The 15,107-nt window shown below is 50.0% G+C and overlaps 2 protein-coding genes across 3 annotated transcripts; both read left to right on the forward strand.

Annotated features, from left to right (window-relative positions):
- The first annotated feature begins 778 nt into the window (after positions 1 to 778).
- Positions 779 to 2,162, forward strand: SSTR3 (somatostatin receptor 3). The gene has a single exon (XM_065741308.1). It carries the CDS (start codon positions 821 to 823, stop codon positions 2,024 to 2,026), a length of 1,206 nt encoding a protein of 401 aa, XP_065597380.1. The 5' UTR covers positions 779 to 820; the 3' UTR covers positions 2,027 to 2,162.
- Positions 2,163 to 8,914: 6,752 nt separating this feature from the next.
- Positions 8,915 to 14,607, forward strand: C1QTNF6 (C1q and TNF related 6). Of its 2 annotated transcripts, XM_065743009.1 has the most exons (4): positions 8,936 to 8,994; positions 11,843 to 12,049; positions 12,743 to 12,980; positions 13,812 to 14,607. In XM_065743009.1, the coding sequence occupies exons 3-4, from the start codon at positions 12,749 to 12,751 to the stop codon at positions 14,357 to 14,359; spliced, it is 780 nt and encodes a 259-aa protein (XP_065599081.1). In that variant the 5' UTR covers positions 8,936 to 8,994; positions 11,843 to 12,049; positions 12,743 to 12,748; the 3' UTR covers positions 14,360 to 14,607. The 2 variants fall into 2 exon arrangements, with proteins under 2 accessions (XP_065599082.1, XP_065599081.1); XM_065743010.1 differs by lacking the exon at positions 11,843 to 12,049 and having other exon boundaries at positions 8,915 to 8,994.
- Positions 14,608 to 15,107: the final 500 nt, after the last annotated feature.

The raw sequence follows: 15,107 nt of genomic DNA on the forward strand, positions 1-15,107 counted from the left end.
GTTGTGAACAGCTGGGGCAGACAGAGCCTCTTCAATTAACAGTGTTTTCCAGGGTGCAAGAGGAGAGAGAGAAAACAAGCCAAAGAGACAAAGGAGACATCTGTGTTTATCCCTCCTGAAGTATCCAAAGTAATGTAGCTCTTATTTTACTTTCAAACTAACACAACACAAAATGGCATTTCTCCAGCTCAGGTGCTGAGTTCAGCTTCAGGGCTTGAAATAAGAGTGGAGATGATTTAATTTCTGCTGATGAGGGTAACAATCCCATGGTGACCTCACAAGTCCAAAATGGGCTTCAGCAAGCAAGAAAAATACTTGGTGAATGGGGGATCCAAAGATGCCACAGGCACTTTGTCGCTGGATACCTCTCACTCTTTTGTTCATAAGGCACCTGCCCCTTGTAAATGAGAATCAGGTCAGTGGCAACTGTTCTCCGAGTGCTGTAGCCATCAGCAGAAAACAAGAAATTTCCCTGTACCTAACCTTCTCCGTGGTTCCTTCTAGAGGATCTTTTCCTAGAAGAGAAGATCCACCGGTCCCACACCAAGCCATGTCCCTGTTAATCCCTCTGTGCCCTCTGCACTTCCCAGATCTGGATGGGTTCAATACGGTTTGACACGTTTCAGTGACTGCCAGTACGCACTAACTCACCTCAACTTCCCACACCTGTTCATACCCACGGACCATTAATGTGGAGATTCTAACTGTGGCTTGTTCAGCTGTCATGTCCCTGGTGTAAATGCCTTTCTTCTCCTCTCATCTCCAGGTTGCTAACTGATCCTGCAGGGAGACTGCCCTCACCCTCTTTCCTGCCTCTGCTATGGACACTTCTGCTTTTAGCCTCCCCACACCAGCAGTGTCAGAGGAGGGGAATGCCTCTGGTAGCTGGGCAGGCTTCATCATCCCCAACAGCTCCACCACCACCAGCCCTGGTGTGGCTGTCAGTGGTGTCCTCATTCCCGTGGTCTACCTCATTGTCTGTGTGGTGGGGCTAATTGGGAATTCTCTGGTCATTTATGTGGTCTTGCGACACTCCGTGAGTGAATCAGTGACCAACGTCTACATCTTGAACCTGGCCCTAGCTGATGAACTCTTCATGCTGGGTCTGCCATTTTTGGCAGCACAAAATGCCCTGTCCTACTGGCCATTTGGGTCCTTCATGTGCCGCTTGGTGATGGCTGTGGATGCCATCAACCAGTTCACCAGCATCTTCTGCCTGACAGTGATGAGCGTTGACCGCTACCTGGCAGTGGTTCACCCTGGGAAGTCCTCCAAATGGCGAACAGCTCGAGTGGCCAAGGCTGTGAGTGCCACTGTGTGGATGTTGTCATCCATAGTGGTGCTGCCCGTGGTGGTCTTCTCAGACGTCCCCTTAGGTATGAGCACATGCCACATCCAGTGGCCAGAACCTGCCTCAGTTTGGCGAGCTGGCTTCATCATCTACACTGCCACCTTGGGCTTCTTTGGGCCACTCTTAGTCATTTGCCTCTGCTATCTTCTCATTGTTGTGAAGGTCCGTTCCTCTGGCAGGCGGGTGAGGGCTCTGTCCTCTAAACACAAACTTTCAGAGCGCAGGGTGACTCGTATGGTGGTGGTTGTTGTGGCTGTCTTCATTCTCTGCTGGCTCCCCTTCTACGTCCTCAACATAATCAATGTTGTTTGTCCACTGCCAGAGGAGCCGTCCCTCTTCGGTGTCTATTTCCTTGTGGTGGTGCTGCCATATGCCAATAGCTGTGCCAATCCTATCATCTATGGCTTCCTCTCCTACCGCTTCAAGCAGGGCTTCCGAAGGGCCATCTTCAGGCCATCCCGCCGTGTCCAGAGCCAGGAAGTGCCAGAATGTGCCCCAGAGAAGTCTGATGATGGAGGGGAAGAGAAGGAGATCAGCAAGATCACCCAGAACGGCAATGACAGACAGGAACGCCCTCTAAGCAGCAGGGCAGGAGAAAGCAATGAGCAAAAACCACTCCCTGAAGAGCCTGTAGGCTGTGAGAAGAACAGCAAGTTGCATGTCAGCTATTTATGATGAAATGGATGGTGCAGGGGAAAGAGACACTGGGACACGGGATCCCGTTCACCCTCTGTGCTACCCCATCTCAGAGACATTGGGAGAGATTGATACAAGGCAATATTAAAGGCCAAGATTATGCTTAAAGATGAAGAGGGCTCTGTGAGCTTGTGGAAAAAAAAAAACAAAACAAAAAAAACAACAACAAAGCATTGTACTTGGCTTTGGAAGGGACACCTAAGTTTTGTGTGCCAAGAAGTAAAGGAAGGGCTGGATCTAAGCAGAGCTGAACAGGTGATGGGAACAGGCAGTTTGGAGCGAGCAAGGTCTGTCCCATGCTGCATGATCCAACCTTCATTCACTCACCAGTGAAGAGCATCAGCTACCATGTGACTGGCACTTCAAGGGAGTTCTCAAATAGGGATATGTGATGTGTGCCTCTGAAGATCTAGAACAGGCATCCTGGTGCCTTGATTGTCTTCCTTATGGACATGAGAAGCAGTATACCCTGAAGGAAGAACAGGAAGGACAAAACTCTGCATCTAAGGCCCACCACCAGCCTGTTGCACGAATGGCTGACATTTCTCTAGATCTTCAGGAAGTCTTAGGGACAACTTACCTTCTCATTGGTCCTGTCTGGAGACCACCTGGTGATAAGAATTACCTGGCAGAGCAAATGGGACATTTCTTTCCCGAACTTCAAGCTTTCCTGGTGACTGCGCCCTGATGGAAGGTGTAAAAAGATTAGAAAAGAAGACTGTGAAGGGTGGTTTGGAGGCAGGGTTTGTCATGCCTTTTCCCTTTTTCTCTCCTTTGGCCTGGCTGTAAATAAACAAAATGCCTTTGGACTTAAAAGCCAACTGAGCAGAACAATTCTGTGTGTTTAGGAGAAGGGAGATGCTATAGATTTGTCTCTCCTGAGAATACAGTCTCTCTGATCTCTGTATAAAGGAATGTTTGGCTGGTAGAGGAGATCAAAGTATATGTCATAGAGAATGGGGGCAGGAAGCAGAGGGGCCCAGGGGGATCTCCAATGTGTGTTGGAGGAGTCTGGGAAATACTAGCAGCTGACTGTTCTTGTGGAAAATTGTGGAGTATTTGGCTCTTGATGGAGAGGAAATGATGTGCCTGCAAATGTATGAAGGTGATTGTATGTGAAAATTTGATCAATGGACAGTATGTGTGTGAGAATGGCTGAACAGAGTCAGGGATTGAGGAGTCAGCACTGGAGGGGGATGCACAGGGGCTTGGCACTGATGCTATCCTGTGTGTGGCTGTGGGGTGGGTGCAGATACGTACAGATAAAGGTTTATGTGTGTATAAGTGCATAAAAATGAAGGTGAAGAAGAATGTTTATGCAACTGTTGGATGTTTAAGTGTAGGCATGCAAGTATATATAGCAATGTGTGTGCGCTTGACTAGTTGTCTCAGCATATGAGAGGGCGTGTGTTGCTGTGAGTGTTGGATGAGTGTGCATCAGTTGCTTGAAGGAAGCTGTAAGCGGGCCTGTGCAAGAGCATCAGTGCACAACAGTGGGAGGGATGAAGGTCTCTCCCACCACTTTGGCTCCATTCCTACAGGCTATGTCTGTCCCCACACCTTGAACTTCTTCTTGAATGCTGTTGCTAAGTTACAGCCACGAAGAAGATTCTCATACCAGAGCCCTTGGTAGCATCTGGGTGCTTTCCTCCACAGAAAATATAAACTTCCCTTAGTGCAGAAGATATTGGAGGATGCACACCGGGTAGGGTCAATGACAAAAGCTGGCTGAGTGATAGAGAGATGTCTCACAGGGCATTTGAAAGAAGGCACATGGTAGGAAGAAATGGCATGGGGCAGGTCTGCTGGGACAAGAGGATCAGCCTCAGGAGCCAGCACTGAGCTCCCAGTAATACCACCAACCTTTTGCTTACCTCCTTTTATAAAGCTTATGAGCTTATGAACTTATGAACTTATAAAGCACATTTAGTCACCTGAGCATGAGCAGTCATAATCTGTGGAGTGTAGACTCAACTCACTGGCAGCCAGTTTTTATCCTTGCTACCTCTTCACATCTCCCTCTCCTTCCATCCATGCACCAGCTCCCCACACTGTAGGTCGTAGTGAGAAAAGCAGGCAAACTATTCATGGATGTGGGATTCACAATCTGTTGCACTGAAAAGGCTCCTTTATTATTATTTTTATTATTATTATTATTTTTTGCTTGGGAAGTTCCCACAGCATCCAATGGATGGAGCGCAGTGAAGAAATCCCAGCAGAATGAAGATGAACTGATGAAGATCTTGCCTCTCTAAGGGGTTAAAAATAGTAGAAAGGCAAAAAGATAAGGCTACCATGTGACCAGGCACATGGACAACCCAACACTATAAATGGGGCCCTGCGGTGTGCCTCTTGCAGCAGTGAGTAGAGCAAAGTGAATGTGGAGCTCTGCTTCCACAGCAATCCTTGTAGGACAGAGGAGAAATGATATCAGCAAGGGAGTATGGCTGATAGCTGGGTACTGAAAAAGGTGTGGGACAGAGAATGGGGACCTTGCAGCAATCATAGAATCATTAAAGTTGGAAAAGACCTCTATGACCACCAGCCTACCTCCACCGTGCCCACTGACCATGTCCTCAGTGCCTCATCCAGACGGTTCTAGAACAGCCCCATGGATGGTGACCCCACCACCTCCCTGGGCAGCCTGTGCCACTGCAGCACTGCTCTTCATCCCTGAAGAGCCCAAGCACTACAATGCCAGCACTGAGCAGGTATGCTAAGGATAAATCATTTTGGTACACCGAATGTGAACCCACTAGGAAGGCAGCTCTGCAGGGCATTCAGTTGGGAAAAGCAACATTGGGATCTTTAGTTTAAACAGGAGTTTTATGGAAAAGGGTCACAAGTATAAGGAGAGGGAAGCACTGGAACAGCCTGCCCAGAGAAGTGGTGGATGTCCTGTCCATGAAGACATCCAAGATCAGGCTGGAGGGGCTCTGAGCACTCTGTTTGAGCTGTAGGTGTCCCTGTTCATTGTAGGGGAGTTGGACTAAATGGCCTTTAAGGGTCCTTTCCAACTCAAATGGTTCTATGATTCTATGGTTGTATTTTTCTGTCTTTTGTTTTCTTCTCCCCACTATATCACATCCTATAGTTCAGTGACAGATAGAGGGGGAAAATAACCAGATAAACCAAGAATAAGACTGGAGGAGGGACAAAAATTTATAAAAGTATTTTTCGCCTACAATTTACAAGAATAAAACAAACATTACAAAATTCTGCAAAGTATCCTCATTGATTAAAGCCTGTTGGGAATGACGAAGGCTAGCTCTCTGCCTCCCACCACCAGCCTCTCAGCTCAGCTCCTTCTCCCTCCTGGTGAAATCTCAGCTTTCTCTGTGACAACAGCACTAATCCAGATACCCTTGCGTTCCTCCTGACGACAGTGAGGTTGTTTCTGTGCACCCCAGGGGCCACAAGGACCCTGCGCAGTGAAATGATGACCGAATTCAGAAGGATTTGTTCCAGTCAGATGTGGAAATGGATTTTTCTATTCTGGGTGCAGAGGCACGGAGATAAGGGCTCCATCAAGCCCTGTGCCGCACAAAGGGTTTTATTCTCATCACGTAGAGATTGGAGCTGCAGGACTAGAAAGGGCCGCAGTGTTGTGCAATGCCTCTTCCCAGCAAACGTTTGATCACGGAGAGGGGTGTGAGAGCTGCAGGGAGCCCACCCTGCCGAGAGCTCATGTGCACACGTCAGAAAGCAGATACAGAAAGGCGTATTTATGTGATGTGTTTGCGTGCATGCAAATGAGTATTTACGTGGCTGCACATTGTGGGTATGTGTGAACGCGTGCGCGCGTATATTCACGTCTGTGGGTGCTTTAATCCATGCGTTGTCTGTGAGTGTGTGAGACGAAATATGGGTGCGTGCGTGCCCAAGCACAATGTTGCCATCCCAACTGTGGCACAGGGCAGCCTTGGACCCATTCATGAGAAGGGCAGGGAATGGTGCTAAGGGGAAGAGGTCCTGCAGCAAGGCAAGGGGCTCCTACCAGTGCAGCCCACACTTGGAAGCTGTTGTTAGGGAAGCCAATGTATTTGTAATCAGCAGGGTAATGCAGTGGCTCAGCTCAGGCAAACAGTACTGTCCACTTTCTGCTTCAGCTGCTACACAGGACCCTGGAATAATGGGATGTGGGGAGGGGTCAGGAAGCAGTTGATCAGTTGTTATAGGGGAAACAGGAGAGCCAGGGAGATAAAAAAAAATATAAAAGCCCCAGAAAAAAAAGATGCTTCTGCATCTCCTGAGGATGCAACAGAGAACTGAAATGTTTTATCTGCTCGAATGAGTGGAAAATATGCAAATATTTGCTCATGAAAACTTGGTGTGCTTTGCCTTCCCAAGCATAAAATATGCAAACGTCACGCAGCATGCAGCCGGCTTGCTCAGATCTTGCACTCAGTGCGTCATGCACAAACACACACACTGGGATGTCAGTTCAGACAGCTGCGGCATGTCCCTCTCTACATGACAAATGGGGACATACTGGGAGGAAATATATATGCCTTGACTCATGTGCTGTGTGTGCACAACATGGACATTTCATCTGTACCCTCTCACTGCTCTTTCAGCTGACAGAGGAGAGGGTGGGATGTATGCCAGCACCCAGCCCTGCTGCCACTCACTAGGATGTCATCCCCAGCCACTTTCTGCCTTTTAGGAACACACAGACCCGGGCCCCATGCTGAGCCCCACAGATCTGTTACTGTAAAAGCCTGGTGCTTTGCTGTACTGCTGTGTTACAAAGCTTGTGTTCTTGCCCACTGCATGGAGACTGGAGTAATCATAGAGTCACAGAACGGTAGATTTGGAAGGGACCTCTGGAAATCATCTGCCCAGGAAGGTGGTGGAGTCACAATCCTTGGAGGTGTTCAGAACTGTGTGGATGTGGCACTGAGGGCCATAGTGGGCATGGTGGGGATGGACTGGTGGTTGGACCAGGTGATTTTAGAGGTCTTTTCCAGCCTTAAAAATTCTGTGATTCTATGATTTAGTCCAACCTACCGCTAAAGCAGGTTACCTGCAGTAGATTTCACAGGACAGCATCCAGCTAAGTCTTCAATATCTTCAGAGGAGACTCCACAAATACTATGGGCAGATTGTTTCAGTGCTGTGCCACCCTTGAAGCTTCTTCTCATGTTTGTATGTAACTTCCTGTGTTCCACTTTGTGCCCACTGCTCCTTGTCCTGTCACTGGGCACTGTTCAAAAGAGCCTGGCCCCATCCACTTCACTCCCACCCGTGGGATATTTATAAACACTGATAAGATCCGCCTCCAGCCTTCTCTTCCCCAGACAGAACAGTCCAAGGGCTCTCAGCCATTCATCATGACAGTCTCTAGAAGTTCCCTGTCTTTTTTGAACTGAGGAACCCAGAACTGGACACAACACTCCAAGTGTGGTCACAGCAGGGAAGAGGAGCAGAGGAAGATCTCCTCCATCAATGCTCTTTTTAAATGTACCCCAAAATACCATTGTCTTCCTTGGCCATAATGGCACACTGTTGACTCATGGTCTTGTGATGGACCAAATACCCAGAGAACATGGCAGGATTCTGCTGACCAGTTCGAGACTTGGCTACCAAGCAATGGTGGGAACACATAGTCTCAGACTCCTGCTGTCAGGCTTGTTCCATCAGCTTGAAATACTCATTGTAGGCAGGAGGGCTTCTAAAGAAGGGTCACAGAAGAAAAGAAGTTGCAAGTACAGGTGAAAGGCTCCCCCAGCTTCTCCTCAGCCACGTGGCGTTTAAGCAATGTGCAGAAAAAAAGAAAAAAAGAAAAAAAAAGGGGAAGGGAGGGGGGGGGGACTGGGGGGGTGAAGAAAAGAAACTGCAGCAGCTTTGGCAGGACTTGATGTCTGTGTGAGGAAGCCCAGGCCGCCACGCTGACAGAGCAGCCCCAGCAGGAATTGCTGCTGGCAGCAGTGCCCTCACACACTGCGGCTGCCTGCGTAAGGCCAAGGAACGTGTCATTGCTCACTGAGCCAGGCCCTGCTTGAGCAGCAGCTATGAGTGAAATGCAGCCACGCGGATGGCTTCTAGCAAACCTGCACATCCTCAGCTGTCCCTGCCAAAGGGTTTCATGAAGTGGTGGTGCTGCTGGTGAGCAGGGATTGGCTGATGCACAAGCCCACAGGCTGGGCAAGGCTTGTTTTCCCATCCCACTGTGCAGTTTGGCTTGAGACAATCAGTGATACGAAGAACAAAGAGGGCTTGCTGATGTTATGGGGTGACTTGAGAGCACTCCAAAGCACTGCAGCATGGAAACTCACAGTTACCTCTCAGCACCCCAAGTCTCTTCCTCCCCATCTGCAGGCACTGAACATCCCACCAGTCTGTGCCTCACTTTCAACTTCTGGAAAATTAGAGGGATAATAGGGGAAAAGTTAGAGCAATGTTTCTTTCTGGGATCAGTATGAGGGCCCCCACCAGAGCTGGGCAGTGATGAAGAGGAGCAGAGCACAGAGCCATGCTGCTCACTGGTCCCGTGCTCTTGGAGCACGTGCTCTTCCTTCTGAAAGGCAGCAGAGGCAGTAGCCAGGAGCAGGAACTTTGCTTCCAGAATGGATCAGCTGTTGAGCTGAGCAAAGCATGAGGCGGGTGGAAGGAAGGACGGAGGCAGCATGAGCCAAGCCTGACACGGGGCAGCATGGGGGGAGGCACTCACCAAGGCCTCTGAGGGAGGATGGAAAGGACGATAATTACATAAGAGCACTTGGCGAGCATCTGGCTGGAGTCAGCTGGGCCCCGCCAGCTCTCTCTCCCTCCCTCCCTCCCTCCCTCCCTCCCTCCCTCCCTCCCTCCCTCCCTCCCTCCCTCCCTCCCTCCCTCCCTCCCTCCATCCTTCCCTCCCTCGCTCCCTTCCTCCCTGCACTGCTAACCAGGAGCAGCTGAGGATACACCAAACCCAACTCGGGACTCCTCTGTGGAGGGGTGCAGAGGTAAGAGATCTTCTGCTTCCCCTTCCTGCTTGTGTTATTCTGGGAGAGTAGGGGAAGAGAGGTGAGGAAGGGGAAAACCACCCTTCTCCAGGGGAAGCAGCCAGGATGGAGAATGGAAGGGGCTGATCTTGGTGCTGACAATGCCTTTGCTCCAGAGGATTAGCAGATGGAAGAGATGCACGGCAGTGTTTGTGGGTGGATGTGTGCATGGGCAGCAGGGCAGGGGGTCCATATGTGCAAGAGGAGCTGAGCTGTACACAGGGGTGGGAAGGAGAGGAAACAGCAAGGAGCTTCCTTCCTGCTGTGCTTGTGATAGATAGGGTTAATAGAATGTGGGGAGTGCCTGAGGGAAAGCCAGGCTTGCCCCCTGATCTGTCCTTTGTGGAGAGGGTTGCAAAAGGGAGGAAATGCTGGAGGAGGAAGCAGCTGCTTTTGAGCAAAGATAGTTGTTGTCCAATCTGTTCAGAGCTTCCCTGGGCTGCCTCCAAGGCAGTGTGTGAGGAGTGAGCTGGAGGACAGCTGAGTACACACTCAGGGTGCCTGCAGGTTGTGTTATGCTCAGCAGTGTGGTTGGCATGTGGACTGAGGAGAGTGCTCTGAAAACCCTTACACTGGAGCACTTGGCCACACAAGCCAAAACCTCTTGGAAAAGTGTCTGCACCAGCAAAACACTGCTGGTGCAGCCCATTGCTTCCAGAGAGAAAGATGATACTACCCTGACAAAGGTGTCTTTATTAGCATAAACTGCTTCCCAGCAGGATGATGCTACCAGAGCAGGCCTTAGAATCAGAATCGTTTGAGTTCAAAGGGATCCTTAAAGGTCACCTGGTCCAACTCCCCTGGAATGAACAGGGACACCTACAGGTAGGTCAGATGCTCAGAGCCCCTCCAGCCTGACCTTGGGTGTCTCCAGGAACTGGGTATCCATCGCTTCTCCAGGCAACAAAGTTAAAGTGAAGCCAGTGCTTCACTACCCTAATTGTAAACAACTTCTTCCTTATACCCAATCTAAATCATTTAGTTTGAAACCATTACCCCTTATCTTTGTTTGCTGGCTCCTTGAGTATCTCTGTTCAGTTTGGGAAAGACATGAGGTGCAAAGTCCTGCTCATAGACAAGAATATGGCAAGGGCCATTCCAATGGGGTGCTCAGGTTGGAACTAGATGATCTTTGAGGTCCCTTCCAACTCAATCCATTCTATAATTCTGTGATTCTCTGTGAAAAACATTTGCTAGGTTGTAGGAAATCCATTGCACAGATGGAGAGGTGAGGGGGAAATGAAGGCAAACACATTCCTTCTGCCTGCTCCCTTGGAAAGGTGGAGGTAAGGCTGAGGTGAGGCAGGGAGCTGCAAAAAGGGGGAGTGTCATGCTTGGAAATGAGACAGGCAGGGAAATCTGAGAAAGAGGGGCGTGACTCAGCGCTGGGAGCTCATGAACACAGCAATGAATTCTGTGGGGCTCCTCTGGCCACGGATGGACATTTGTTTGCTCTGTGCTTGTTAAGTTGCAGACTGACAGACAGCCCTCCCAGCCCCCTCCTTCCCTTCCCCCCCAGTTCACAGCACATATTTTCCCAGACTTTTCCGCTTGCTCCTCCAGTGGTGCTGGGGTCCTGCCAAGCGCCAGCCACTCTCTGGGAAGCGAGGGCCTCCCATTCCCAAACCGCATAAGTGGGAGAAGGAAAACAAAACCAAAAACAAATATCCAAGCGCACGTAGACACGCACAAAAGCCTTTTCCCCTCCGAAATATGGGAGCCTTCTCCAGATTCCCTTGGCAATCGTGCAGTGCTGACTTGGCACTTTGGGCCCCTGCAGAAAGAATTATTGCCCCTCCTCCCTTCTGCCACATATATGCATTCCCATAGGGTATAAATTCTTAAATCCAGCTTTGTCACAGCATAGGAACCCTAAAACTCCCTCCAAACTCCCAGTGCAGCCACACAGCTCTAACTCAAAGGGCATAAAGAGACCACTTGGTGCTGGGCTGGGGCAAGGAGCAGCATCAGGGCTGAGCCTGGGGCCGGCACACCCCTCCCGTGCAAACTGCTGTGCCTGGGTTGTGACCTTGCTGTGACATGTGCCCAAGTGTGAGGCTTGGGGCTCTGCCTGGGGAAAGATGACCAGAGAGGAAAAAGACAGTGTCTCTCCCAGTTGGCAAATGAACCTGCTGGAAATAGCATGACTGGGACGAGAAACTGCAGTGATGTGCAAAGAGAAACCATGTGGGAGAGAACAAAAGATGAAGAAGTTTGGGAGAGTATGGGCTGCCAGGTGAAGGGATGATGAGGGCTAACACAGGGTATTATCAGACAGAGAAGAATCCCACACCATCGTATCCCCAAGGTGCTCAGGGTGGGATGCTCCTGTTCTGCCTTACCTATCCTTAGCAGAGAGTGCAATCCATTCGGGAAGACAAAAGACAGGAGAGAAAAAAAAGGGAAATGAACCACCTAGGAAAGAGTTAAGAGGCACTGCAACCCAAGCCAGTCTGCAATGTGCCCAAAGCCAGGGAGAGAAAGGGAGGGGGAGGATTGGGGAGGGAGCAGGTCCAATCCCAGGCCATGCACCCTGCCAGCACTCAGCAGCCACTGCCAAGCGCAGGCTCTTAAAGCCATGGGCCCCAAGGCTGGCTCTGCAGGCAGAGGGCAGCCAGCAAACAGGGGGGCTGGGGAGCACATCAGGGAGCTCTCAGCATCCAGGGTGAGCTGCAGTGGGGTGTGGGCAGAAGCAGCGTGGGCAGCAGCTGAGAGAGGGGTGTCTGAGCATGCCTGCATGTGTCTTTTGCATACATACTTCTCTGAAGGCTGCCTGCTCCACTCTGCTTTCTTTCTCTCTCCAGTGCAGCAGCTCCACACCAGGCGTTTTGCGAGAATCTGCTGCCCTGAAAATCAGTCACCCCTTTGGTCAAGGTGCTGGGGTTTGACTCTCCTCCTGTGACAGAAAGGAAGCAAGGAGCTGAGACACTGCTGAGCACTGGAACAGGAATTGGAATAGCACTGGAAAAGGCTTTCCAGAGGGGTGGTGGATGCCCCATCCCTGGAGACATCCAAGGTCAGTCTGGAGGGGCTGTGAGCACTTGATCTACTTGTGGGTGTCCCTGTTCATTGCAGGGGAGTTGGACCAGATGACCTTTATGGATTCCTTCCAACTCAAACAGTTCTGTGACTGGTGGGGGGCCAAGGAACACTGAGGGATTAGATTTGGTGCTGGGGAAAAGAGAGGCTGGAGTTAAGTCTCTCTGCAGGGAGACATGGGTCTGACTCCCGCTGGGATATTGAGTTTCCTTTGTGAATAGCTAACAGCTAGTGAGTGGAGGTCTGGAGAAGTTTTTCACAGCTGTCTGAACAGATACAGTATCCTATTAGAGTGTACGTTTGCTGAAGGAGCTGTGTGGTTTTGCTGTGCTTTCTTTCTCTATCCCAGCCTGGCAGCTTTGAGTGGCTCCAGTGGTTTGCCTAGTGACAGGCTTTCAGGTTCATGCCTTGCACCAGGGCTAGTAGCCAGTCTCCATTCATCTGAGTTGAAGGGTGTGGGGCATCCTCCTGGGCCATGTGCTTGCTACTCAGATTGCAGCCTTGAGTCTCCAGGGACACCAAGGACATTAATTCCCTCACAGGACAATGTCATTCTGTCTCACCACTGACTCCAGCCACCAAGATAGCTTGTTTCTTAGTGATCTGTCCTCTATCCCCCATGTCCTCACTTTCTTATGCTTCACTCAGGCACTTTCTCATATCCTTCCAGGTCACCATGGACATGATTTACCTGTGCAAACCCCTGGCCTTCCTTCTTCTCCCACTTGCTGTGCTTGGGGCACCCACTGATGAACTCCACCTCACAGAACCTGCTCCTGGTGCTTGCAGGCGTTGCTGTGACCCACCAGATTCTTCTGCAGATGACCCACCACTGCCTTCCAGCCACCACCACCTGCCCTACCCGATGCCAGAGATCCGTCCCTATATCAATATCACCATACTGAAAGGTGAGTGCTCATCTTGGCCCCAGAGTGCCAAGACCAGTTAACTCAGGGGACACAGAGAAACAAAGTACATATCTGTGAGGCTAGCAGTTCTGCTGGAGGCTGCTCTGACCTCCACCTTCTCTATAAACAAAATGTAAGTTCTGGTGCTCTTCTCTCTGTGTTTTAACGTCTCCCCAAGCCTATGACAAGTAACACACCAACAACAGAGTAGAGCTACAGTATTAATTACAGAGGATGCCCAGATTATCCTTGTACTGTCAAAGTACCAGCCCTCTAACCTACACTGCATCACTCATAAAGCTCAGACTGGATCTTTTCCCACTGGCCAGTTAAGTTTGGATGTTTTCTCTTCAACCCTACTCCTTGCTCCTCTCTAGTCATATTCTCCTACATACATCAGCACTTCTCCACCTTCTCCAGCCTGTAGCAAGAACATTATGTGGATAACTGAGTCCTGGGAGAGATCTGTAGGAGGGCAGAGACTGTGGTGGGGGTAAGGGAGTTTGGAGGATGAAAAAGAGGCCAAGAACAGTACTTTGCGCTGTTGTTCTCCATCTTGTGCTGGGGTCTCCTACGAATAAACCCTGGTGCTTCCAGCAGAGCTATACCAGGCAGTGAATAGAAGGTTAGAAAAAAAATACCCCAGTCATTTGTAAATCTGTTGGCTCCTTTTCCATGAAGCACAATATTGTAACAATCAAGAGCATTCCTTCTTCTGTCATTCCCCAATCTGTTAGCAATCCTCTGCCTCCTTACTGGGTTTTCTCACATCCACTTGCATCTCTCCCTCTGATATCACACAGGGCTTGTGTTCTCTGCTTCATCTTGCAGGAGAGAAAGGAGATCGAGGAGAGCCTGGGATACCAGGGAAATGGGGCAAAGAAGGACCACGTGGAGAGAGGGGTGCCCAGGGCCAGAAAGGCAGTAAAGGACAGATGGGCACAGCAGGAGATCCTTGCAAGCACCAGTATGCTGCATTCTCTGTTGGCCGCAAGAAAGCACTGCACAGCAGCGAGGGCTTCCAGGTCTTGATCTTTGACACCGTCTTTGTCAACCTCTACAGTCACTTTGACATGTTCAATGGCAAGTTCTACTGCTCTGTGGCTGGCCTTTACTATTTCAGCCTCAACGTCCACACCTGGAACTTCAAGGAGACCTACATGCACATCATGCACAATGAAGAAGAGGCAGTCATCCTGTATGCCCAACCCAGTGACCGCAGCATCATGCAGAGCCAGAGCCTCATGCTGGATCTTCAGGAAAATGATGAGGTCTGGGTGAGGCTCTACAAGCGGGAGAGGGAGAATGCCATTTACAGTGATGATGTTGATGTGTATATCACCTTCAGTGGATATCTGGTCAAGCCAAGCCTTGACTAATTTCCTCTCCTCCCCTCTAAAGCCTCTCTGGCCTTCTTCCTCTCTTTCTCTCTCTCTTTTTATTGCCCGCAACCACTGCAAATCTCTTGGAAATGGGCCTGTGAAGTCTCAGGCATAGAGTGTGAAATTGCTGCACTGGCTCCCACCTCACTCTCTCTCGCAGTCAAGCCTGTAGCTGTGGATTTACAGCATGACACTATCATCTCTCACACCTCATCTTGTGACCCAGCTTAAGTAATTGGCTTGTTCAAAATGTGGCTGGCTTTTAGGGTCTTAAAGTGGGAGAAAAACTAAGATGTTGCTCCTGGGGATGTGTCCTTCCTTGGGATTTCTTACACAAATGACTCCCAGTCAAAGGGCTAGAAAGTCCTTGTTGCATGCTGGCTTCTCTATGTCTTGACTGGACAGTTATGCAGCCTGCAGCATGACCCTAATGCCAACACTCATGCCTGTAGACTGGAGAACAGACTGAGGCCTACTGGCCTTCTGTAGCACAGAGAAAGAGGTAGATGCTGTGGGAGATGATACTGCCTTTCCAAAAAAGGGTCTGTTGGCGTTTCTGTTATGTCATTGACTTTCAGTAGAAACCATTCAGGGTCTCAGAGCCCTCAAGTTATGGCACAGACTCCTAAGTCCTGTGGTCCTTCCCCAGGCTGGCTGTAAAATTGTGGCCTGGTGGGATAGGCCTCCACTGAGCCATCTCTAGCTCTTCTGAGAGGTAGCAGATTGGACACTCAGCCAGATAATT

This window comes from Cyrtonyx montezumae, unplaced genomic scaffold, assembly GCF_038088225.1.
Source record: "Cyrtonyx montezumae isolate F1298 unplaced genomic scaffold, pur_monq_1.0 scaffold_3, whole genome shotgun sequence".
NCBI lineage: Eukaryota > Metazoa > Chordata > Aves > Galliformes > Odontophoridae > Cyrtonyx > Cyrtonyx montezumae.

Excerpts from the sequence above, each read along its gene's own strand:
- SSTR3 (XM_065741308.1), top strand. The coding sequence starts at position 821 with ATGGACACTTCTGCTTTTAGCCTCCCCACACCAGCAGTGTCAGAGGAG.
- C1QTNF6 (XM_065743010.1), top strand. The coding sequence starts at position 12,749 with ATGGACATGATTTACCTGTGCAAACCCCTGGCCTTCCTTCTTCTCCCA. Across the intron at positions 12,981-13,811 it reads CAATATCACCATACTGAAAG|GAGAGAAAGGAGATCGAGGA; the intron begins GTGAGTGCTCAT and ends TTCATCTTGCAG.